Source organism: Amblyomma mixtum, chromosome 4 (assembly GCF_055824585.1).
Source record: "Amblyomma mixtum isolate Tamu chromosome 4, ASM5582458v1, whole genome shotgun sequence".
NCBI lineage: Eukaryota > Metazoa > Arthropoda > Arachnida > Ixodida > Ixodidae > Amblyomma > Amblyomma mixtum.
The window spans coordinates 8,945,607-8,971,988 of NC_143015.1; the positions used below are offsets into that span (position 1 = coordinate 8,945,607).

At 45.3% G+C, this 26,382-nt stretch overlaps 1 protein-coding gene across 4 annotated transcripts; it reads right to left on the bottom strand.

Annotated features, from left to right (window-relative positions):
* On the bottom strand, positions 1-25,937 carry Rrp47 (Ribosomal RNA processing 47). 4 transcript variants are annotated; one of them, XM_089586152.1, is made up of 5 exons: positions 25,751-25,937; positions 22,064-22,130; positions 21,372-21,427; positions 15,492-15,610; positions 1-1,048 (listed from the first exon to the last, which is right to left on the bottom strand). In XM_089586152.1, exons 1-5 carry the CDS (start codon positions 25,901-25,903, stop codon positions 991-993), a joined length of 453 nt encoding a protein of 150 aa, XP_089442278.1. In that variant the 5' UTR covers positions 25,904-25,937; the 3' UTR covers positions 1-990. The 4 variants fall into 4 exon arrangements, 3 of the variants coding, with proteins under 3 accessions (XP_089442278.1, XP_089442277.1, XP_089442279.1); XM_089586151.1 differs by having other exon boundaries at positions 1-1,046; positions 15,487-15,610; positions 25,751-25,936; XM_089586153.1 differs by having other exon boundaries at positions 1-1,046; positions 15,487-15,610; positions 25,808-25,935.
* Between the last annotated feature and the right edge of the window lie 445 nt (positions 25,938-26,382).

Here is a 26,382-nt window from a genome sequence, read left to right on the forward strand (position 1 = left end):
GATGAAAACAAATGCCCTTTATTGTTTCTCGCCACTTCAAGCGCCACCTTCCTGCAAGCAATCATGGGTGACAGTGGAAACGCAGCCACTTCCTTCACGACGTTACTGCACCACCTCGCTACATGTCAGCCCGTTCCCTCCACAAGTTAATTTCACTGGAGCTAGAACACAACATGGACGTGACGAAATTCCCTGCCAGTAATGCACCCAGCAGTGCGTTGCATGCTAAAAAACTCCAACACGTGCAACGCAGCAACGACTCTGAACTTCTCCAGTTGCAAAGACTAATGAAGCTGGTTTACAGTTTATGGGAATTTAATGTCCCAAAGCCACTCAGGCCAAGAGAGACGGCGCAGTGAAGGGCTCCGGAAAATCTGACCAACTGGGGTTCTTTAACGTGCACTGAAATCGCACAGCACACGGGCCTCTAGAATTTTGCCACCATTGAAATTCGACTGCCGCGGCTGGGATTGAACCTGCGTCTTTCGGGTCAGCAGCTGCAGATGCATTATAAATCGAAAAAAAAACCAGTCACAAAAGACGAGGGACAAGAGAAGGAGAGTACACTCCTTCTCTTGTCACTCGTCTTTTGTGACTGGTTTTTTTTCCATTTACAATGTACCAACTGGCCCGCATTTCAACCCTTCTGCAGATGCATTAGCACCAAACTGATACTGTTTCAATGCCATGCAGGGCAAATCTGGTTGATTTGTAAAGCAGTGTGCTCAGGTGTCGCCACACAAAGTGCAGGGGCCACTAAAGCAGACAAGCGAGAGGGATGTAATGCATGCGAATTCATTGTCGAGCTCATTTAAAACAAGAAATTTGTTGGCACAATGCTTGGGTGCCTTCAATCTGTGCCTCAGGCCTTCGGCTGCTTCGGTGACCTCTCACAATTTGTGAGCTCGGCAGCAACACAACTGTGTAGTAGAGTCTGCTTCCTCTCCTGACCACAGGTGCAGTTTTTGTCCTTCTCGAAGATGGGGGCCATCACCGACGCCTCTTGCGCGGTGGCTCTTGGCTGCCCTTTTGGCTGGCACTGTCCTCTGCAAACACAAAATGTGATGATGATGATGACTGCAAATTTTTATGCCGCAAGGACATCTGAGGGGCAAAGAGTGCTACGGCACATGCGTTTCCTTTACACAAGGTCAGGTCAAAGGCCCAATTCCCAATTCATCTCCGAGAAGACCAGCACCAGATCAGGGGAAGCTTGTACACATTGTATCACCGGTGGGTACCCGGCAGCACTGGGATCCGAACCCTGCACCTCTCACACATGTAAGGCGGATGCTCAAACCGCTAGGTTGTGCTGCGAGGTGCTGCGGTTGTGAATGAAGGAAACTACAAAGCAAAGCAACGCAGTTAGCTATGGCCATTCTATTGTTTCAAATCATTTTGCAGACTTGATATAAAAGCACAGGTTGTGATGACAATGCAATACTGCGCCAGGTTTCGAGCCGTCGCGTAGCTCACGGCACTGACATTGAACATCGTTGCCTCAGCCGCGCTCCGCCAGATGGCAGCGCCGTCGGCGCGCTGCAGTGGCGCCAAACAGTTTGCTCTGTCGACGACAGATGGCGCCACTAGGAGGTACGCCACATCTGGCCTTCGAAGCCGGCGTCAGCGGCAAACTAGGACTTAGTGCACTTAGCAAGCAAGTTACGAAAGCCAGATTTTTGGTATATATATCTCTCAAAAGAAAATCATACATAACACACACAGCTGTGCTGTTTGGTATTGAATTTCTTTGGACCATGAAAGACAACACACAAAGGACGACCAGGAGAGGCACAGACAACACAAGCTCTCAACATACATGTGTTTGCACAAGTCTCTGTTGCTGCTTATCCTCCTTTGTATATACAGTAGCCGACCGATATTTCGCACTTTGTGGAGTCTAAAAGTTCGAATTTTCGGACTAGAATAGATGCCAACAATATTGTGGTGATCGTTTTTCAACCGAAAGTTTGTTATTTGGGCCTAATCTAGACGCGAGCGGGCATCGCTGTCACTACCAACCCGTTTGCCACCACTGCGAAAGGTGCCATCTTGGATTTAAACGGAATCGGCTCGGCGAGCGCAATCGGAGTGGCTTGGCTATTTGTTCTCCATCGTTGCCATTCGAGACAATGAAATGCTCTCCACTGCCATCGAGATGGCCTACAAAGGGCGTGATCGCATCAAAAACTGAGTGGGACAGCTGCAGCGTCAGCCGCGGCTTGGACGACGCACCCCACGGTGCGGGGCAGCAAACTCTGTAGACGGGGGGCAGGGGGGACTGCATTCGGAGGCAATCGCTTCCGCTCGCGTCTTCCTGTGGGTTAACCATGGATTACCTATCCTTCTTTGCGAACGTCAATGCCTCATGCAAACTGACTGTTCTTGCTTCGCGCAACGAATGCATTCATTCACGGCATGACCGCGACCGCGTCGCACCATCTGGTGTCATGATGTGGTAGGCTGCGGGCATGAGGAAAGCACGGCTATGACTCAGATAGAGTCTAATATTATTGCTAGTAGGCGGAACATGGGGAGCGACGATTTTCACGATTTCGAAAGCCAGTTTTTCGCAGAAAAGTTTATTTTTCTCAGATTTTTTCGCAGATTTTTCAGACTGTTCGATTATTCAGACCATTTTTCGGGTCCCGCCGAGTCCGAAAAATCGGTCGGCGACTGCTTGTTCATGGCCTGAAGACATATGTAAGAGTTTTATCACAGAACATGGGGCAAAACTTGGTGGCTGGTGAAAAGGGTTAGGGTCAAGATTGAGGACAGCACATAGTGCTTGCTGTGGAAAGAAAAATGACTACCACAAGTCAAAAACGGAGCATGGATCAGAGAATAAATGAGTTATTGCCATCCAAACACAAATGGTGAGGAACAGGGACAGATATGGCCAAGAGCGCGAAAATGGAGTTAATGGCCAACACGAGCATTTGAACTGTGTTATAGGGAAGAGTGCCTGCAACATTGGCAATGAAAATGAGCAAGGTGGATGGGGCGTACTGAAAGTTGAGCCTGCCTTAACCCACTAGCGCCCAGCGTACTTTTAAAAGTACAGTTAATTTTTTATAATTTCACCACCAAATACTGGAATTTTCTTTTCAAGTAGGGCATGCTTTTGTCAACAGGGGATTGGCCAACCACCCTTAACTAATTTGGCGCACTTCCCCTGCTCAGTATGTCAGCTTTCCGTGGTGAAACTTCGGGATGTTTGTTTCCCGCGAACTGCACCGGTAGTTGCTTGCTTATAATTTTCTCACAGCCGCATTTTTGCACATATTACGCTAGTTTCAATTATAGAGCAGCACGAAAGACGAAAGTAAACAACGGATGCTTTGAATGTCCCGCACTTTTGGCGTTTTTTGCTCTGTTATGATTTATATACTGCTGTACTTTCTATAGTACACTGGGTCTTCCTGTGTGCAGAACGGCGCCTATTTATTCCAGTTCATAGATCTTATGGTTCCTTCCCATTTTTCGGAAAAAATCACTTTGTCTGCTCAGCAAGGCCTCGGAGGCTGCTGTACTCTCCGCTAGCGGTCTTGAGTATGATGATGGCATGATTTTAATTGGTTGTAATAAAGTTTGGTTGTAAGAACTGAAGGTTCTGCAGAGCAGACAGTTACTGTTATGCCATTCACACCGTCTGCGGAAAGTACTTGAGTTCATAAATGAAACTTTTGGAAGCGCGTGTTGTCCTGTCGTCACCTGAGGTGATTTCAACGCTTAGTGACCATTTCATCTTTTTTTGTAATTTTTTTACCTCTCAAGACATTCTTCTAGCGCTCCACTGGGACGAATTTAGGGCTAGAGGAACCGTTCGCCAAAACGAGTTTAGGAAGTGTGCACTCGGGCCAAAGAAAGCGATGAAATAGAAGCAGCCATGAAACATCGATTCTTGCTTCAGTAGTATAGGTTACATGCTTTTATTGAAGTCTACGATCAACAGTATAGTAACTATGGCTTGCAACTATAACAGCAGTGAGCCTATGTGTTTTGTGGAGTGGTGGTTGCCTTTAGCACAAGAAAAACAGATTTTTTTAAAGCCAAAAATCGTTTCCTTTTACAACAGTGGTATGGCAGGTGTTCACCTTTCGCATCAAGCTATCTACTGCCAGCATATCAGCATCAGGGACAAAAAGTGATAGTGGTTGTTGACACCAAAGCTCAACTTTGCAATTGTGAAAGCCTGAACAATCTGCCAAATTGCTAGAGACGAGCCTGCTGACTATTTTTGCTTTGGTAAGAACTTTATTCATTATTATCTACACCTTGACATGCAGTAACCAGTGGTTCGCAGACACTCTGGCTCAATCGTATATGATGCTTCTTTGAAAAGGAGAAAGCTTTCCGTTCAAAGTAGGATAACTGCGGTGCCAGTATAGCCAGAAAATATTCATGAGGGCCTGCAAGAAGTGTTATATCACCCTGCGTAAAAATCGCAGACATAATAACAAAATTCACGCCACCAATAGGAATGCAGTGAAGTAGCCACATGTGCTATGGGGAAGACCCAGTGTACTATAAAAAGTACACCTGTGAACCTCTGGAAGGAATAAAGCAATCGTGACGAAATTTCAGCAATCTCTTTTTCTTTATATGAGAGCATTATGTGCTAAAAATGAAGAAAATTCCTCTGTTAGATTTTTCTTGGTCCCTAATGGGTTAAGCAATGTGTCAGGAGGGTGGACAGTGTAATGTAATGCCCAGGAGACAGCATACAGTGGGCAACACTGACTGACTCTGCGCTCACAGCAGCACAAAGCAGCATGCAATGTGGTGACTCAGTGAATAAGGCCCTATTATATTCCACCTCACAAGTTCTTTGCAGTGCTGTCAGGGCTGCAACAGTCTGAGCCAATCAGAGGGGCGTGCCCTGCAAAACGTGTTTCTCTGCCCCCCCCCCCCTCACCCCACAACTGGTGGCTCCATCTCTGGGAACAAAAGATCACCAGTGTCCAGTTGCTGCGCGCAGAAAACTTGGCCAACTAGGCGGACACCATGATTACACAGGGCGGCGCACCACTTCGTAGAGGGCCTCTGCAATGCTGTGTTCGTGCGGACTTTCTCTGCTAATTTAACCAGTGAATGAAATGCATGCAGTGCTTTTAAAACACCATCCTGAACTGCCTTTTCAATTACTGCAATAACTGCATGAAAAAAAAAATTAGAGGGGACATTTAAACTCCACTTTAAGGGTATGACGCAATAGCATAATGGGTTAATTCCCATATACATACAAGGTCATTCTCTACTTTAAATTTATAGATCCCTAGGAGTCATGTGAACCTCCCCTGGTGCAGTGGTGCAGCGGTTAAGTGATGTGCCACTGCCCTGCAATGGCAGGTGCTCCCATGTTGCTCTACCTGAGCGACCAATCATTAATTTAACTGCCACCTGCCACGGTAGGCAGTTTGTTCACTATCCGGTGGGCAGGTTGTGATGGTGCCACATAGTCACGTGACTTACCGCAAAAACCCGCGTATAATATGAACCCAAATATAATACGAGGTGAAGTTTTAGAGACGCGAAATGGGAAAAAAAAGTTTCACCCGCGTATAATACGAGTGACGCAAGCTCATAGAAGACATTTATTCAAATCGCATCCCGCACTCCACTTCAATTACTTTGTTCTACAGTAGCGCTTTCTTCGGACATTTCTTTGTCTGACAAATCATCCCAAATGTACTCGTCTTCCGTGCCATCGAGGGCGTTCGAGATGCCGCACTTCTTAAGCCCACTTCAGCCGCCCGGTTGGCGTCACTGCAGGCTCACCTGAGCGCATCCACGCTGCGTAGCACCGCTTGACTGCATCCTTGAACAGTTTGTTTACATAACCATCAAGCGGCCGCGAAAGCTTCGTTGCGTTCCACTGCACGCCAAAAGGGCTTCTTTCTGTCGTGGCCATCCACGAATGCTTCCTTCGACGACACCAAACTGCCTCCTGGCCGCACCGTTGCCGATGTTCTGCGCAGCTAAAATCACTTTTCGCTTGAAAGCAGCCGAGTACTGTTTTCGAGACCCTGATATCATGCTCCCCAAAACAATATCCGCTTCACGAAGCGTGCCTTACATGCTAGCACGTGCGTTGTCAACAGGCACACCGCGACCCCCCGGCGCACCCAACGGACCAACAAAGAAACGACGTCGTGACGTCAGTTGTCGAGAGTAACGAAGCCAAGCCGTAGCCACGCCGCAAAAACGAAACCAAAACTTCGAGCAACTTCGAAAATTTTTCTTCGGATCCGCAAATAGTACGAGGCGGAAATATAGGACGCTAATTATGGGAAAAAAAACCTCGTATTATAGGCGGGTTTTTACGGTAGTTGACCCACCTGCCTCCTGGGTTGCTCTCTGGGCACCACCTGCCAGAGGCATGCTCGTGATTTTTCGCTCACAACACCGAGAATGCTGGCACAGGATTTTCTTCACAAGGGGGCCTTTCATGTGATACCATTAAAATAGCCACTGTCCAAATATTTGCAGGCTTTGTGTTGCCTTCCTTCATATCACAAGCTGCTGCGAACTTGTGACATGAAGTATAGGCAGGCATATATGTCTCAGGGTCTGTAGCCAGCAATGGTGGCCGCTCTGGGTGAGGGTACCAAGCACCCAACAGGCCGAGCTGTGAATGCATCTGCTAGCCCTCCATTACAGTTCCTGTTGCCGTTCACAGCACAGCCAACCATCTCACTCGATCACCACCACGAAGTGATCCCAGGAGAGGACGACAAACACGGTGCCCACCCTCTCTTCGCACACCAGGGACCAGCTGCTATGGTTGCAGAAATAAGGCAGGAAGAAGCATTAATGGGGCACTGAGGACAAAGTCGGCCTGTATCAACACATTAGTCGAACAGTGATAGGACAAACACAGATACCGTATTTTCCAGTGTATAAGACGTGGCTTTTTTCAAAAATCTTGCTGGTGCGTCCTATACAAGGGTGTGTCTTATACGCGAATATTCGGTTTTTTTTGTGAGTTCAGAAATTATTGAGGTTCATGCTCGAGCTTCTTTCACCGAAAAAATATCGCTGCCAATAACGTGGTTGTAACACGGTTAATACTTCAATACGGGCACCGCCGCGTACCACTTTTTCAGGTGAACTTTATCATGAAACAGCGGGGATGACGACTTCCGGAATCACAAACCGGTGGCCGTTTTGGAGGCCCCAAGCAAAAGTAATGTGAAATGCCAGAAGTTGGCGACAATCAGGCTTCTCGCCATTATCAAGACAAGCCAGCAACTGTGTTTCCTCTGTGTACGTAGTGCGAAGAGAATGTTTCAGCCGCGTCACCTCCAGAAATGGGCGAACTTTTTGGTAGTGCATCTGAAGATGAAGATGAAAAAAATGTTGTTCTGGTCATATGAGAGAGCTCTTTAGTTTTGCTTTTTTTTTGCTAAAACCTGGGCGGGTATGGCGCGAGTGTTGCTTTTTTCGATCACTTAGCGTTGCTCAAGAATTTCTCACAGGTACGGTGCATTTTCGATGGTCGCGCAAGCGTGTTTCATTAAGCATCACTAGCCTAACTGGATAAACTGGGGTGCGTCTTATATGCCAACACTTTCAATGACAGCTTGCATATATGGTGGGTGCGTCTTATACACCAGAAAATACGGTACTATGAATTACCATATTCGTTTGTAAATATTTTTAATAAAACGCGTGCAACTTCTACATTATATATCAAAAGCAGTTGGCAGTGAAACAGCGGCAGATAAGCGACATGTCTGTAAACAAAAGGCTCTGCTGCTGTTGGCAGCGACAAGGGGTGTAGGCAGAAACGCAGCATGCCTACACTGCGCCAAGCCACACTGCCTTCGCAGCCAACTGACAGACGCAAATATTTGAAAGCGTGCGCGTTGCAAGGGCTGAGCAACGTTTCTGCTGATTCTCGGAGAGTAATTCTGCACTTTTTCCGCCTGTTTGTCACAAAGAATTAACAGGCAGAGCGCTGCATCAGATTCCTTCTCTAGTCCTAGTTGGCAACAAGTACAGTGCGGCAATGGCGAGCGACCACGTTGACTGATTAAATGAAACCGAGAAAGCAAGAGGTATATGAAGGAACTAAATAGTCTACAGTTTTCAACTTCTGGACTGATACAGCATACACAACAGCTAGTGCAAGAAGTAGGATGACATGATGCAAGATTGGAACCAGCTTTTGCACATGATGAACCTTGTGATGTACTTCCTGTTTTCGCCGAGGCACTTCACTTCGGAAAACATTGAAAATTACTGGACGCTTAAGGGTGACGGAGTGGATTCCAAGAGAAGGCAAGCGTAGCAGGGGGCGGCAGAGAGTTAGGTGGGCGGATGAGATTGAGAAGTTTGCGGGGATACGGTGGCCGCAACTGGCAAAGAAGGACAGGGTTAATTGAAGACATATGGGAGAGGCCTTTGCCCTGCAGAGGGCACAGTCAGGCCGATGATGATAATGACTGAAGTCATACAGTTACATACTTTGATTGAAGCGAATGCGATCTCCCTGTGTTTTGTAACTTTGAAAAGCAAAGAGTGAACTTAAACGCTTTAATCTGCTTGATTAAAAATACACTGCAGAAGGAGGACTTGAGGTCTCGCTCCTCCGGTAATGTGCGTAAGAATGCTGTCTTGGCTTTGGGACAGCTGTGTCACGAGTGCCGCAACGCTAACTCCGACGGCCCACGGCGAACTAGGGAAAGAGAGGGCCCACGCTTCCTTCTAGCTCGGGGACCACTGCCTCCCGTCGCTCCCGACTGCCCATTTTATACCCTCCCGATTGCACCACGGGAGTGAAAGGAGTTGTTGTTAAGGGGGGACGAGGGTCTTAAAACTGACTTTTTTATTCATGGCTAGAATCTCATGAATTTTGCACACTGATGTGTTTGTCTCTCTTGATTCCAAATATGCAATCATAATTGAGCTCGTGGTCTTAGATCAAAATTCATCTTACAGGGTCTAGAGTGTAACTAGGTAATTTCTTACACATCTGTAATGAACTTTCTCACTGCATTTTGCTCCTTTTAATTACACGAATTGGTAGCCAGAGAGTTCCCATACCCGGTGACATTCTTACTTTTTTTGTTTGGGCCATGTATAGATAGCAATTTACAATTAGCTTAATGAGTTGCAGTGTAAAATACTATGACCTTTTACTCTCGACATAGTACATCAGGATGACAAGCCTTTAGAGAAAAACGAAGAATGTCACCGGGTATGAGAACTCTCTGGCTATCAAATCAAGTAAATAAAAGCAACAAAATGCGATGAGAAAATTCATTAAAGCTGCGTAAGAGATTACCTAATTACATTCTAGACTTTGTAAGATTAAAGACCACCAGCTCAATTGTGATTATGTATTTGGAATCAGAAGAGAAAAACGCATCCGTGCGCAAAATTTCATGAGATTCTAGCCGTAAATAAAAAAGTTAGTTTTAAGACCCTTGTCCCCCCTTAAAGGTGCACTGAAGAGGAATCTGAACTCGTCTTTCTGGCACGGGAACTCAATCTGCATGTTCCGAGCATTCTTAGAAACTTCGATTTATTGCCCTGTGTGGCTGATTTTCCTAATTAAATCAAATTAACATACGGCTCCCGCCTTTTTTTTTAATTCTCCCTCGTACGGTGGGCGGAGTCGACCAATGCGTGGAGTGCCTTTCAGCCAGTCCCGCGGCGGCTTGCCGCTCTCCTATCGGCGGAGTAATACGTAGTAGTTCGTAGAAGCAAATAGTCCGCACGTATTTTTAATTCTGCGGGCTTATTTTGCGGCTATATTATCTGCGAATGAAACTATTTATTCATGGAAACCTGAAAAACAAAATAAAGCGAAAGCAAAGCCTCCACGGAGCTGGCTGCAAGGAACTCCACGCGTTGGTCGACTCCGCCCACCGTATGAGGGAGAATTAAAAAAAAAAAAAGGCGGGAGCCTGACGTTAATTCGATTTAATTAGGAAAATCGGCCACACAGGGCAATAAATCGAAGTTTCTAAGAATGCTCAGAACGTGTAGATCGAGTTCCCGTGGCAAAAAGACGAGTTCAGATTCCTCTTCAGTGCACCTTTAAATTCAAGGTAGGGTTGTCGGTGACCGTGGCTCCCCCTGTCGGACCTCATCTCAGGCTGTTCATGCTTTGTTTCTTCTTCAAGAGTACAGGTGGCGCTGCTACACTACAGGTGCACAAGCACATACACAGACATTTTCCAGGAACTTCAAACGAAATCAACTTTTACTCTAGTAAGCTAAACAAGTCATTCTGATTCTTATATTAAAATTTGCAATCAAGTGTGCACGTTCTGCCCATTGTGAGTTTGTTGTGCTGTAGTATTTGCTGTCACAGCAAATACTACCTCCTATATTGCCGCAAATCTTTGTAGTGTTTGTTTGTGGTGTTTATTTGTTCATGCTTCAAGGCTGCCGGCAAGCCGCTTTATCGCTTCGTTTGTGACGCCAGAGGCGCCTACAATTATCTCTATTGATCGTATGTGACGCCAGACGCGCCTACAATTATCTCGATTGATCGCATCCAGGCGGAGCCGATTCTATTTTGCGCCAGAAAGTTGTAGTAACTTTCCACGCTCTATCTCGAAGGTTCGCTATTGGCTTTAAAAAGAGGACGGCCGACAGCGGCGGGCATTCTGTTCGACGACCGCTGAGCGTGCTTGTTGCTACGCCGCCGAGTGATTCAGTTATTTGTGGGCGCAAGTCAGCCCGAATAAAGAGTTTCATTTCGAAGACATTCTCGCTGCGTTCCTGTTCGGCGGACTTCAGTCACCACTAGGTGACAATATTTTCCATGCCTAGGCATCGGCTTAACAGCGCCCATTCAAGCATAATCAAGGATAGCAGTGCTGCTTGCGGGCAGGGTACGAGCGGGTGAGGAGAGGGTTTCACTATGCGCAAATGGGTGTGTGCTGCTGGTTCATGTGCACAGCCATTTTTTTTGCCACTGGTCATGAAGAGGCGCTCGCATCACAGACAAACCGCTCACAGCAGAGAAATTGAAGTGTGCGGTGCACTTCAATCTCTCTCTGCTGTGGCAAAACTAGGTGAACCGCGATGAACGAGATTTTTGGTATACTTCGATGCGCGTGCCTCATTCATCGCCACATGCCTACATTTGCCAATCGCTGAGAAGTGGCGCTCGCAGCCTCGCCGAAAAGCGTGGCGGTCGACATCCATTGACCTTGGTGCCGATGACCAGGCATCGAAATATATAGGAGGCTAAGGCAAAGTTCTGACCGATCTGCAATGGGAAAATACATGTAATCTAGGCAAATAACACTGCGTGACTTTGTTGAGATACTAGCACTGTTTAATCACTTTCTAGGACCATTGTTGAAACGAAACACTTGCTGAACCTCGCAAAAGTGAGAATAGGGAAAAAACTATGTGTCATACGTACTATACCAGAATTCGCACTGCTGCTTCAAGTGTCGCACTTAATGGCTTGCTGCAAACGCTGAATGTGGCTGCCAGCCCCTGTTTTGTCTTTTTTTTTTTACTGAAGGAATGCCCGGCACATAGTACAAGTGGCCAGCATATGTACACTTCCCAAGCTCAGAGCCCGACTGAATGTGAACGTGTTGCAGGCATTGATTCTTCCACTGTTCGCGACTCGACTGACAAGCAATGATGCAAATTAAGAGACACAAACTAAATCGGTATCGATGCAGAAATGCAATGCTGGCGGCAAAGCTGACCCGTCGCGAAAATTGTCCCATTCCCCATGGTCTCCGTCCCCGTCTGACCACAATAAACGTGTGTGGAAACTTCTTCCGCTTCCTTTTTTTCGGTCTTGTGACTCAACCAACCGTACCCCAATTTGCCAGCATGCCGGGAGTTATGCTCAAAAACATGCACGTGTGGCACACCAAATGCAGATGGTCCCACCATTTCTCCACACTATTCAATTCAATTCAATTCATATTTTATTTACCAGAATACTGGATGGTCTCCAGGGCTAAAAGTTGCAGCCAGCAACTTGACTGGGCCCTGGAGCCGTTTACAAAGGCAACAGCAGACGTTGGTTCCGAGCAGCACAACAAAATATTCACAACGCTATGAACAAAAATGTACAAGGAAATAGAGACATGGTAGAATAATTGTCATTGCAATCATACTCTCATTTATAACTGTAAAAAGTGTATTGTAGTTGCTTTGGCGATTTGAAGGTTACTTGTTTGAGTTTATTTAGCAAGACCGGTAGGTTGTGTTTTAACGATTGCAGTTTGTACTGAGTGCGAAAAAATGGAACGAACCAGGGTTCGGAAATTCGAGTTAAAGAAATAGCTCTAGGCTGCAGCAGCGCTGGAGAAAGAAGGAAACTTTGAGTGTCATGTTGAGAAAAATAGAAAGCCACTGCTGAAGGGTATATGCTTGGGCTTGTTGGTTCATATTTGAAAGGTAAAAACGTAGTGCAAAGAGACAAGGACACAGAAAGACGGACAACACACGGCGCTAACTTCCAACACTGGTTTATTTCAGAAAGGAAAGGTGGTTTTTATATCGGCATCAAGACCAACACGCCGTCAAACCATGCGCGAGCAAAGCGTATCAGCCAGATATGCGAGCTCTTTTGCCAGCGATGAAACAGAGGGGGTACTAACACAATCATCTTTCAAAAGTGATCGCAAAAGAGCTCGCATATCTGGCTGATACGCTTTGCTAGCGCATGGTTTGATGCCGTGTTGGTCTTGATGTCGATATAAAACCACCCTTCCTATCTGAAATAAACCAGTGTTGGAAGTTAGCGCCGTGTGTTGTCTGTCTTTCTGTGTCCTTGTCTCATTGCGCTACGTTTTTACCTTTCACTGCTGACACCAGCGCCACCACATCTCTGTTGCGTCACGGCCTGACGCTTGCATATATTGAACTATCGAGATATGACAGCTGGCAGGCTTCGCAGCGATGCACTACACAAGTGACTGGTGGTGATGCACCAAGCGTTCGTGCAAAGCTTCGCACTTTTATCTCCCACTTGCCAACAGCACCACGGCACCAGCATACAGTGCAGAGAGTTGGCAGCCCCATGGCCAGCACGTCTCTCATACCAGTAGACAGCGCTCTGGAAGCAGCAGCATAGGTGTTGTAAAAATCATGCACTCATGTCGATTGTCATGAAAGTGGTGAAAACGGCGATGGCTTTCTTAGCAGTGTATGCTGACAAACTCGCGCCATATAGAACAGCCAGAAAGGAGTACCCAACACCACACAAATCCCTCAACAAGTTAGAAGAGAACAAACACCCTTAGGAGACTACAAACCAACACATACCCAACACCAGCTAAGTTACACCAGTGGTACCCTACACTATACTCTCCGCAGTGGAGAGGTAGCTAACCTCTACCACATGGTGTGGGCATGCCAGTTTAATCCCTTACTTGACCCCATTCCCAACCCCTCGGAGGAGCAGTGGGCAGCTATTATTCTGCTCAGCGATGATCCTGACCGTCAGCACTGGCTGGTGGGGAGGGCCAGCGCAGAAGCAATGACCAGTGGACTACTGGACTAGGCGGTAGTGATGCAAAACTATTGATAGTACTATCGATAGTTGAGTCCCTATCGAACTATCGATGGTAAAAAAAGACTATCGATAGTACTATCAATAGTGCACTATCCATAGCGCACTATCAATAGGACTACCGATAGGCGTATTGATACTACGTGATACTAGCCTCATGAGACCGTCAAGCAAGTCAAGCAAATCATGTATCGCAAATGTTTTGGTTATATCGCTGGCCAACATATGCATAATATCAATGTTGTTACTATCAATAATCTTACCATCGACAGTTTCACTATCGATAGCGATACCATCACTAGTAGTACTATCGATAGCAACACTATCGATAGTAATACTATTGATAGTAGACTACCGATAATACTATTGATAGTCTATCGATAGTAGCACTATTGATAGTTTGTTACACTATCGATAGTTTCAAAAAAACTATCGATACTATCGATAGTCAATTTTCCGATAGTTTTGCATCACTACTGGGTGGCCCAGCCACCTGTTCCGAGAATATTCAGTAAATAATTATGTTTTCAATCAATCAATCGCTCCGACATGCCACTTTCCACGTGATGTAGTTGTGATGTGGAGAAGCCACCCTAGCTAGCGCCTGGCCTGCCGCCATTGCATGCCAGAGGTGCTGTGCTAGGAAGCCACCCAAACAGGCGCTCGAGTTTTGCGGCCTCCCGAATCGCCGCTAAAAGGCCTCCCTGTTCCTCTAGTAAGGATCACCGTAGTCACTGGCCCTTCAGTGAATAAATTGCGCTGCCCTTGCACACGTTCTTGACAAAATTATATATTAGAAATCACGGCCGTATCAAACCATTTAACGAGTTTCTATCTGCTCACTATAACGAGGTTCGGCTGTACCATGTTCCAAGAGCAAAACATGTTGCTTTCACCTAAAACCAACCTCTTATAAACTGGGTGAGGGGGGAGGGGGTCGGTTAGGGGAAAAAGGGGGAGACGGTAAAAAAGAACTGAACTGAAAACCTAGAAATGACAAAAAAAATGAATTGCACGTATACTCTCCGTATTAGTTATATTCTCGCAACCAAACTGTGACATGTCAAGAAATAAGAGTAATTTTCTTTGCCCTAAGGTCCATACGGGTAGGGTAGCTGCCATTCACTTCCATACAGTGGTCACGCAGTACATTGCAGTCTTGACACATTAGTTGGAATTAAGGGGGGACGAGGGTCTTAGAACTAACTTCTTTATTTATGGCTAGAATCTCATGAAATTTTGCACATGGATGCATTTTTCTCTTCTAATTCCAAATATGTAGTCACAATCAAGCTGGTGGTCTTAGATCTTACAAAGTCCGCAGTGTAATTAGGTAATTTGTTAAGCAGCTTTAATGAACTTTCTCACTGCATTTTGTTGCTTTTATTTACATGAATTGATAGCCAGAGAGTTCCCATACCCGGTGACATTCTTTGTTTTTCTCTAAAAGCATGTCCTCCTGATACACTATGTCGAGAATAAAAGGTCGCAGTATTTGACACTGCAACTCGTTAGGCTAATTGTAAATTGCCATTTATACATGGCCTAAACAAAAAAAGTAAGAATGTCATCAGGTATGGGAATTCGCTGACTATCAGATCATGCAATTAAAAGCAACACAATGCAGTGTGAAACTTCATTAAAGCTGGGTAAGAAATTACCTAGTTACGCTCTAGAATTTAAGATAACTTTTGATCTAAGGCCACCAGCTCAATTATGGCTACATTTTTGGAGTCAGAAGAGAAATACACATCTGTGTGTAGAATTCCATGAGATTCTAGCCACAAATAGAAAGGTCAGTTTTAAGACCCTCATGCCCCCCTTAAGTAGAGAGAAGATTTTTTGTACCTCTTCTGTCAGCAATAAATGCACCTTTTGTTATCGGACAGACATCCACGCAACCAATAGCAGCCACGGAGTCTGTTTTTACAAAGAAAAATACTGCCAGAAAAAGGCAGTGCCTGCATCGAACCCACCTGAGGAGGGGGGGGTCCACAGGGAGTTGCGCACAAAGCGCTGGGCGGCCCCCGCGTCAAGCTTGGGTGCCTTGGCCTTGTCAGCAATCTGCTTGGCCCGCACCATGTACTCCTTCACACGGTCCTGCACATTTATTTATTTATTCATTGGAATCACCGCCAGTCTCCGGTTGAGACCTTGGCAGCTGGGCATTACATGTATAATACAGAAAAAAGGCATGCTAGTTCAGAAACATAAATATAATATAAACATGGGCATAACACATCGTGTACTCCTTGAAATAGACAAACCTGCTACACCCCATTTTTATTCTTCTAGATATTTCAGTATTTGCCCTCAGTAAACGTATTCCCTTTCCACATTAAGTGCCTCGCTACTAACTGTGAACATTGCGCTCAGTAAACTCTGGGGCAGCTGTGCAAAGGACAACTATAATCTAGACCATTCATAGCTCACAAAAACCGAAAAGAAGTTCGACAGATGTCCACAACCGATCCAAAGAAAGAAAGGCGTGCTAGTTCAGAAACATAAACGTAATATAAACATGGGCATAACACATCGTATACTCCATGAAATAGACAAAAAATTAAGAAAAGCGTTCTAACCACAACCCTAGCTTTAAAACGCGCCTTCTAGTTGAGAACAAAAATTTGAAAATGAATCCGCGTTAGTTATAGATGTGCCTAGACGGTTCCATTCTCTTGTTGCTAGCAGGAAGAAAGAATCTTTCAAAGTGTTACTGTGATAAGGATATTTGGTTAGCGTATACGCGTGCTGGTTTCTCAATGCACGTTATTGTGACAGTGAAATGTACTTTGATGAATCGATCTTAAAAATGTTATTAAGAAGCTGATAAAGGAATTTTAGTCGCGCACGCTTTGCCCTTGTTGAGAGTGTTTCGAGCCCGGAGATTACGGCTAGTTGTGTTGGTGAGTCAGTTTTTTTGTACCTGTTGTGAATAAATCTCACTGCTTCACGTTGAATTCTTTCAAGTCGTGAAATATTGGTTACAGACTGAGGAAACCAAACAGTATTAGCAGAAACCAAACAGTGTTAGCATATTCTAGAACAGGTCTGACAAACATTTTGTAAGCTAAAAGTTTAGTCTCTGTTGCCGCAAGACGAAGACACCTCTTAAAGGTGCATTGAAGAGGAATCTGAACTTGTCTTTTTGCCGTGGGAACTCGATCTACACGTCCCTAGCATTCTTAGAAACTGCGACTTATTGCTCTGTATGGCCGATTTCCCTAATTAAATCGAATTAACGTCCGGCTCCCGCCCCTTTTTTTTTTATTCTCCCTCTTACGGTGGGCGGAGTAGACCCAACGCGTGGAGTGCCTTTCAGCCAGTCCCGTGGCGGCTTGCCGCTCTGCCATCGGCGGAGTAATACCTAGTAGTCCGTAGTAGCAAATAGTCCGTGCGTATTTTTATTTCTGCGGGCTTATTTTGCGGCTATATAATCTGCGAATGAAACTGTTTATTCACGAAAACCTAAAAAACAAAATAAAGCGAAAGCAAAGCCTCCACGTAGCTGGCTGAAAGGAACTTCACGCGTTGGTTGACTCCGCCCATCGTACGAGGCAGAATTAAAAAAAAAAAGGGCGGGAGCCGGACGTTAATTCGATTTAATTAGGGAAATCGGCCATACAGGGCAATAAGTCGCAGTTTCTAAGAATGCTCGGAACGTGTAGATCGAGTTCCCGCGGCAAAAAGACAAGTTCAGATTCCTCTTCAGTGTACCTTTAAGAAAAAACAGCTTTTGTAATGCATTTGAAGTGATGCTGTCGATGTGTTTGCCCCACCTAAGATCGTTAGTTAATGCAACTCCTAAGTATTTGTGTTCGTTGACGAAGACCAGTGGAGTACCATTGATGTTATACAAGAAATTTGATGGTTGTTTTTTTCTAGTTACTGCAATTGCTCCAGATTCCACCTTGTTAATTGACATTAATGTAACTCCTAAGTATTTGTGATGCACACAACATCACAGCTTGTGCCCAGGAATGGCAGGGAAATAACGCCAGACATGAGAACAGCTTCAGTAGAAGTCCTTGCCGTATAGTTCTTGCCACAAAAAAGAATAAGCCGTACCTGATGGATGCTAAGTTCATGTGTAAATAGTATCTCGTCTCAGCATGTTCCCAGACATAAGTAAATAGTTCATACACGCAAGGAAATTCAAGATGGTTCTTTCCTATCTTCGGAGAGGCACAGTCCTCTCCAAACGCGGTTACTCGGCAGTGATGAAGGAGAGACGGTCAATGATGCAGAGGCAAACTGAGTTACAGAAACAAAGTCACGATCGCAATGCAACTTAAAGAAAAATTCTCACACAGAGAAAGCTCTCTACCTGACCTTACTTATCGACCGGAGGGTTCCGGTTAACGCCTAGGTGCTTGTAGAAGCACGTGCGAAGCACGAAGCCCTTCCCGAGACCGCTGTCCAGTGCTGTTGCTTGCATATTTATGTGCCTCACACGTAAAGAAGTTAGGGCAGTCGTGTTTCAAGGCCCGTCCTGGACTTCGTTAACCAATGAAAGTTTAATATATACAGTAACCAGAGCTCTGGAAGGTTGGGCACAACCTTGAGCTCAGGGCCTGGTCTTAAAGAAAAAAAAACACACAAAGAAAACATTCTGAGTTCATATGTAAATATCTCATCTCAGCACGTTCACAGACATATGTAAATAGTTCACATTGTGCTTAGGTGTTTATGGGGCCAGTTTGTTCATTTTCGAGGAACGTTAGAAACTGCGTTAGAGGGAGAGGACAGGTTCCCAAGTTTTAGGCCACAGTTCTAATCTCTTACTGGCTGTTTTTAAGCAGATTCATTTGCTCACTGCTGTTACCCTGCCTTCATGCCTGTTTTTTTTTCATTTTCACATCAATTAGTATAACGTTTTACTGCATCACCTTTACCTTGGTTTATTGTTATTTTACATTCCGCCGTCTATGTGGTCTGAGATTTGTCATCCGAGAGAACCCGCCATATGCGCTCCACCCCATTTTTATTATTTCAGTTATTTCCCTCTCATGATGTGGATCAGCAGTCACTACCTGCCCTAAGTAGACGTATATTCCCTTACCACTTCCAGTGCCTCGCTACCAATTCTGAACATCGCGCTCAATATACTCTGGGGCTGCTAAATCAAGCCCCCCACCCCCAACACAATTTACCCGGGCCACTGCCACCGAGTCCATTGTATCCACTACGACTGCCAAGCTTGGACACTCACGTGACACAGGATATCAGGAGTGATCCAAGTAATGAAGGCCCCGCTCAGTAAACATGACTAAAGAAGAAAGTTGGCCTAGCTCAACGCAGGATTAAATACAGCTCTGACATGGTTACTGCAACTTAATCATTCAAAAACAAAACTGATGTCTTTTACGAACCGAATGTCTCAAATTCAAACAATATACTCCTTAAATAATAGCCCACTTGAGCTAGTCACCCCGTATAAGTACTTAGGACTTCACCTTCCTTCAGACCTAACATGGAACCACCATATTAACCTTATGCTTGCATCTGCTAATCGGTCATTAGGACTCTTAAAACATAACTTAAAGCATGCTCCCTCCCAACTCCGTTTACATGCTACACTACTCTTATTGGAGAAAAAATTAAATATGCCTCGGCTATTTGGGACCCTTACCAATCTTACCTAATAAATAACATTGAATCATTGCAGAACCACGCAGTTCATTTTATTTACTCCGATTATTCACGCAATAATAGCTACACAGCCTTGATGAAATGCGCAGATATCAATGTTTATGTCTCCGCCGGAAAGTTGCATGACTATCACTTTTTCATAAACAGTACGTCATCCATCGCTTCATAACGACTTTTTTTCTTTGGCTCCTGCGATTTCTGACCGCCACGATCATCCCTTTAAAGTTAGACGTTTCACGTGCAGAACATTTATCTATGCGCATTCATTCTTACCACGCATAATATCTGACTGGAACACTCTGCCTTCACATATCGCTACCACCACTGATCCTGATAATTATTTTAATTTTATATCTTCAATAACTACTCCTTAACTCTTTACGCACATTGTCATTTTATTTTTCATGGTTTCCTTTGTTGCACGGTATGTTATTAAAATGATTCTTGCATTAGAGTTCTGTTTGTATAATTTTAATACTGTTGTAATTTTCACTCTTTGCCGGGCTGCCAAACATTTGATTCTTTTGCTCATTTATGTCATGCTAAGTGTTTTATTTGTGGTTTTGTTTTATTTTCATCAATTGCCTGTACCCCCCCCCCCCCCCCTAAGTACGGTAGTACCCTCTCGAGGGCCTTTAGGGGTATTTTGATAAATAAATAAAAATGCTACCACAGAAAACATATAGGACAACGAAAAAGCAACTCGCAAGACACAGCATCAGAGCAGAACCAAACATAAAGTTAGGCTAGGTTGAAGCTAGTGATATGTCCGGGGTAGGGGGGGGGGGGGGGGGGGGGCATTTTTTCTTCACCTCAGTGTTTCCACACTGATAACCATGTAAAATGCTCATGATGTAACAATAGCACACAAGGGACACAGGGGACGGAAAGGAAACGGCGCAGACAAGCGTTGACTCACAACTGGGGTTTATTGCTGAAACACGCAATTCATGCAAGTCACTTTAAAAACACAAAAACACGTAGCCCCTCCCTGAAAGCCCAAGTCAGAGGGAAAAAAAACGAAATTGAAGCATTAGACACCACTCATCGCTGTGGAAGAATCAGTTAAAAAATCCGCTATCAAAAAAAGGAAGTCAGTGCAATGCTGAGGTCTCGCAGCCTGCCATGGTAACAGAGGGCTCGCTGATACACAGATTCTGACATTTCCTCTGCCCTCATTTACATAGCCCTCTGTTACTATGGCAGACTGTGAAATCGATTTCTCAGCCTCAGCATTGCATTGACTTTCTTTTTTGATAACGGATTTTTTTAACTGATTCGTCCAGAGCGATGAGTGGCGCCTAATGTTTCAATTCCGTTTTTGTTCCCTCTTACTTGGGCTTTCGAGGAGGGGCTGCGTGTTTCTGTTTTTGTGTTTTTAAGGGGGGACGAGGATCTTAAAACTGACCTTTTTATTTGTGGCTAGAATCTCGTGAAATTTTGCACACAGATGGGTTTTTATCTTCTAATTTCAAAAATGTAGCCTTAATTGAGCTGGTGGTCTTAGATCAAAAGTTATCTTAAATTCTAGAGTGTAATTAGGTAATTTCGTATGCAGCTTTAATGAACTTTCTCATTGCATTTTTTGCTTTAATTACATGAATTGATAGCCAGAAAATTCCCATACCCAATGACATTCTTGCGTTTTTTGTTTAGGCCACGTATAAATAGCAATTTACAATTAGCTTAACGAGTTGCAGTGTCAAATACTGCGACCTTTTACTCTCAACATAGCATATCACGATTACATACCTTTAGAGAAAAATGAACAATGTCATTGGCTACGGGAACTCTCTGGCTATCAATTCATGTAAACAAAAGTAACAAAATGCAATGAGAAAGTTCCTTAAAGCTGCGCAAGAAATTATGTAATTACATTTCAGACTTTGTAAGATCTAAGACCACCAGCTTGATTGTGACTACATATTTGGAATTAGAAGAGAAAAACGCATCCATGTGCAAAATTTCATGAGATTCTAGCCATAAATAAAAAAAAGTTTTTACACCCTCGTCCCCCCTTAAAGTGAAATCTGGAACTTGCGTGTTTCAGCAATAAACCCCAGTTGTGACTTAGCGTTTGTCTGCGTCGTTTCCTTTCCGTCCCTCGTGTCCCTTGTGTGCTATTGTTACATCATGATTGTTATCCAGCTTGCCCAACTTTCGGCTTTGCTTAACCATGTAAACGCTGTTTGACAGTGAACGCACTCACCAGCTCTCGCCGCACGGCATGCTGCTTGGGGTCCTCTCCCACTGTGCACAGGTACACTGCAATGGCCAGAGCACACATCACCAACATCATCATCCTCAGCCTGACTACGCCCACTGTAGGGCAAGGGCCTCTCCCGTGTCTCTCTCCCATTAACCCTGTCCCTCGCCAGTTGCGGCCACCGTATCTCCGCAAACTTCTTAATCTCGTCTGCCCACCTAACTTCCTGGAGCCCCCTGCTACGCTTGCCTTCTCTCGGAATCCACTTCGTTACCCTTAAGGACCAGCGGTTATCCTGTCTTCGCATTACATGCCCTGCCCAGGCCCACTTCTTCCTCTTTATTTCAACTAGCATGTCATTAACCCGCGTCTGTTCCCTCACCCACTCCGCCCGCTTCCGATCCCTTAACGTTACACCTGTCATTCTCCTTTCCATGGCTCGCTGCGTTGTCCTCAACTTAAGCTGAACCCTCTTTGTTAGCCTCCACGTTTCTGCCCCATAGGTGAGTACCGGTAGGATACAGCTGTTGTATACTTTTCTCTTGGGGGATATTCCTGCTATGAACAAGTGTATTATACCCCAGTTCTAAGATCTCTTACGCAATTGTGCAAGCCAGCGCACACTGTCATGAGGTCTGTGCATGGAAACAAGTCGCAAGGGATCTCGGAAACACGCTGCCCGCATGTGTACTCACTCCAGAAGAGTGAATTGAGGCTGTACAGCAGCGTCAGGTCCAACCGTGCCTTGTCCAGGGGAGTCAGCTGGGAAGGAAAAAAAAAAGATGCTGCTACACCCATGACATATCTTGCGCTGTTCAAAATCTACAAGCCAAATATTGGGGCAAAGCACCAAAGGTCCCAAAGAAGGATAAGCACGTCACATAACCGAGACATGCTAACATGAAATCTTAATGTCTCACCAATTCTGCAGTTCAACTACAAATCACTCAGCTCACTTAACAGGCTAGTACCAAGAATACTAGATTTTCTTGATGGGATAACTTGGTTTTGTCTGTGGTCATCTCTAATTAGGGAAAGCAAACAGCCATTTTTTCTGCAAACACATGCAATTCAATACCTACAAGCACTGAACCTTGTGATTGTCTTCATTCATTTCAAAGCTCATAAAAAGCTAACTAGCTAGCTTGGAATTACCTGTTACTTTCCTCTGTACCAGTTTAACGTATTGTGCTGTTCCCATGCTAGGTTTTCAACAGCTTTTAATTATTCTTCAGTACTTTCTATCTGTATTGCTACTGTTTGCATTAGTTCCTTTTGACAAGCCACTGCAGGCATAAGAACACGGAAATGAGAGACAAGCAAAACAAAACAAATGATACATGCACTAATCCATTGTGTTAAAGCAACACAGTGACGAAACACGCAAAAAACAGGAAAAAAAAAGACAAAGTGAAGGACGTAAAATAAATTGGTAAATTGGTTATTGAGGAAAGGAAATGGCACAGTATCTGTCTTACACATCTCGGCGGCCACCTGAAACGTCCCGTACGGGAAGGGAGGAAGGTGGGAGTGAAAGAAGAAAGAGAGAAAGAGGTGCCATAGTGGAGGTCTCCGGAATAATTTCGGCCATCTGGGGTAACGTCGAAACGCGGCCGCCGCGGTCGGATTTGAACCCGAGTACTCCGGCTCGGTAGATGAGCGCCTTAACCACTAAGCCATCGCGGCATGTATCTTTCCGGTTTTGGGTGTTTCGTCACTGTGATGCTTCAACATAACAGATGCCTACCAACTGTTCCAAATTTCAACCCTTCTGCAAACAGGTACGGACAAAAGTTGAGGGCATGGATAAATGCCCTGACACAGCGGCTTTAAGCATAGCCTAAGGTAGCCTGTACACAAATTCACTTTAAAGACAGACAAACGACACTAGAAATACCAAAGCCACACTGCAAAGGTGACAAGCTCTGTGACATAAGCAGGCACAAATGAGTGGAAACAGGCTCCGGAGGTGAGGGAGAAGGCATCACAGAAAGAAAGGGTGAAAAGGCAGGGAGGACGGGAGGGGGGCCTGGGTAGAAAGTTTGCCATTGTGGAAGTGCTGGGGAAGGAGAAAAAAGAAGGGAAAAGCAGCACATACTGTAAACGAATTTTTGCAATTACCTAGTTTTTGCGTTTTCCCCGATGCAACAGACATTGCTAAAAATTGATTCACCAGGGTGGAAATTTGAGCAAGTCGGTACTGATCCATAACATAAGAGTAGCGCAAAACCAGGACGATGGACAAAAAGGGAAAGAACACACACCCACAACACAGGCGCTAACTTCCGACTGACGAAGAAAGCCAAAACTAACCAAGTGAACGGAACCTGAGCAAAAGTAGCGCATGCGCTGACCTAAGGGAAAAATAAATAGAAAAAAGATGCGATAAAAAATGGGAGCTCACGGATGTTTTGAACCCAAGAAGGCCAGCTCTCATTTAGACAAGGAAATGGACGGTGTACTAACACAGTTATCTTGTAAGGCAGCAATCTGTGGAGCTTCCACAATTTCGCGAGTTAGCTTATCTCTACTCTAAGCAACAACTGAGCATTTATCCAAAAAAAGCACGCACTTGCAATCTCTGCAATGCAAAGCTAGATTGCTAACGGTATATGTCTTTATGTTGTTATTGTGCTCCCGAAGCCTATCGTTCAGGCACCTAGCAGATTGTCCAATATACTGCTTGCCACAAGAGAGCAGAATATTGTACACAATGACCTCAGCACATTTAACTTTTCTGGTGGTGGATGCTACACTGCTGCTTTTAGGAGCGATGTGCGGAGGGCAGGGATCTTTTGCATAACACACTGAATGGCTTTCTTCGTCAGTCGGAAGTTGGCACCTGTGTTGTGGGTGTGTGTTCTCTTCCCTTTTGTCCGTCGTCCTGGTTTTGCGCTATTCTAATGTTATGGATGAGTACCAACTTGCTCAAATTTCCACCCTAGTGGATCGTTTACAGTATTGCGAAAACCAGCAATATCGAGAAAGCCCCGCATGCCATGCCATGCAAGCTGGCACCAAGGAATGACGTTTTCCTCCCACAGAGAAATGGAGTTGCTGCTGAAGCTAATTTCAAAGAATGCAGTGATTTGTACCATCAGTCGGTTGCCGCTAAAAATGGAGAATTTTCCAAAGAGGACCCCTTCGTACTCCACAATTTGCAAAACGCCACACAAATGAAAGCAGACCACTCATTGGGACAACTGCAATCCTTACAGCACATCCCAAGATGGCAACTCTCTGAATATTCCATCGATGTTCACATAAGCAGTCCTCTCTCTTCTAATTCAATTTTCTACTGTATCAGTGGTTGCCACGTGTACCTTTGCCCTGAATTTGCACTGTCACGTTACATTGTACGACAACTTGCCTGCCTTGCCATCGTGCTAATTACTGACTTGCGACATTAAGAATGCTTCTATCGGCTAAACCATCAGCTTGATTGTGCTGAAATTTCACACATGGGGAGAATTTGGCATAATGAGGAAAACTAATGAGACAAGTTTGGCGCCTCTATCGCTGAAGTTGCTGCAGTAAACTTTTCTTGCACCCACCGTGTGAAGTAGACTATGAGACCTTTATAAAAAGCGCTCCCTAGGCATCTCAACGCTGCTCATTGGATTGCGTGCAGCTAGCACATGTCCCTGCGACAGGTAGGAGCAGTACAAAGGAGGTGTTTCCATGACCGTGTGTACACAAAGAAGAGGTCTATACCTTGCACACGAATTCATGCTGCGGTGAATTTAGTGCCCTGAGCGTAATTATTACCTAAGCATAATTTAGTGCCTGAGCGTAATCACCCTTGCCAAAACACCAATGGTCGTTAACCCAGCGAGCGCCGCCGCTGCCTCCACGTATTATGACAACCATTGTATCATGACAACCATCGTATCATGACAACCATCGTATCATGACAACCATCGTATCAAGACAACCATTCGACGCAGAATGTTCTGGATGGTGTCACACGACTCAGCGTTTCGTGCAGCATAAACTGACTGTTAAGTTAGAGCCTAGCTCGCAGCAGGAATTCGAACCGGCGGCCTTAAATCGGGGGCCGCGTATCATGCGCGGTTCGGGTGTCAACCAAGACAAGTGAGACTTCCTGCGTCATTTCCTTTCCTCACAAAAATAATTTTCGATTTGTCCATCGGGCAAGGCATTGCGCCGAACGGGCAATGGCGTTCCGTGGGCGCGTCCCACTCTAAAGGCGAAGCTTAAGCGCCCTCCAATTTTTCCTTTCTGTAACGCGCATGCTCTCATCAGCTAACCCGCGATAATATTATTGTGTGCGTAACAAACGTTAAGACACGGGCTGAACGAATCAAACATTCAAACGAAGCGCGCACAACAACAGAGAGGTACAGCAACGGTAAACCCACCCCTTCGGTCACATCCTGCTCGTTCTTGGAAAACAGCGGGCTCAGTGCCTCTCTCACATTGATCAGCGCAGAGTGGAAAGTCTGGGCTTGTTCTTTCACTTCAGCAGGGAACTCTCCGCGAGGAGCTATGCCAACCGGCGTGGAGGCAGCCATCTTCTTAGCGTCATCGTGCTCGGATGTGGACAAATGCACCTAAGCTGAGGGGGGGGGGGGGGGGGGGGGGGGGGGGGGGGGGGGGGGGGGGGGGGGGGAACAACCTCTGAATCAGAGTTTTTGCAAGCGCTGACGAAGAGGTATAGGGGACGCTTTTCAATAACACCAAAATATGTTGTGTGTGCGCCAACTTCGCAGAAACCTGTGAGCAGAAATAAGGAGCAACATTTTACTTTATTGCGTAGCAGTTTTGAAGCCACCTCAGCAGCGATCACGAGAATAGCGCTGCAGTCGAGTTGGTTCGCGTCGTCTGCTAAAGCCATGGCTTTCGGCGTGGAGCATGGTCTGGCATGGTGTGTAGAAGTCTACATGCCTCGCGTCATGACGTTACGCACGCTTCTAGGATTGTTTTTAAATGTGGCGAATAACCGTTGATTTGATAGTCTGTTTGCCAAACTTTGAGTGGTGACGCGGAGAGA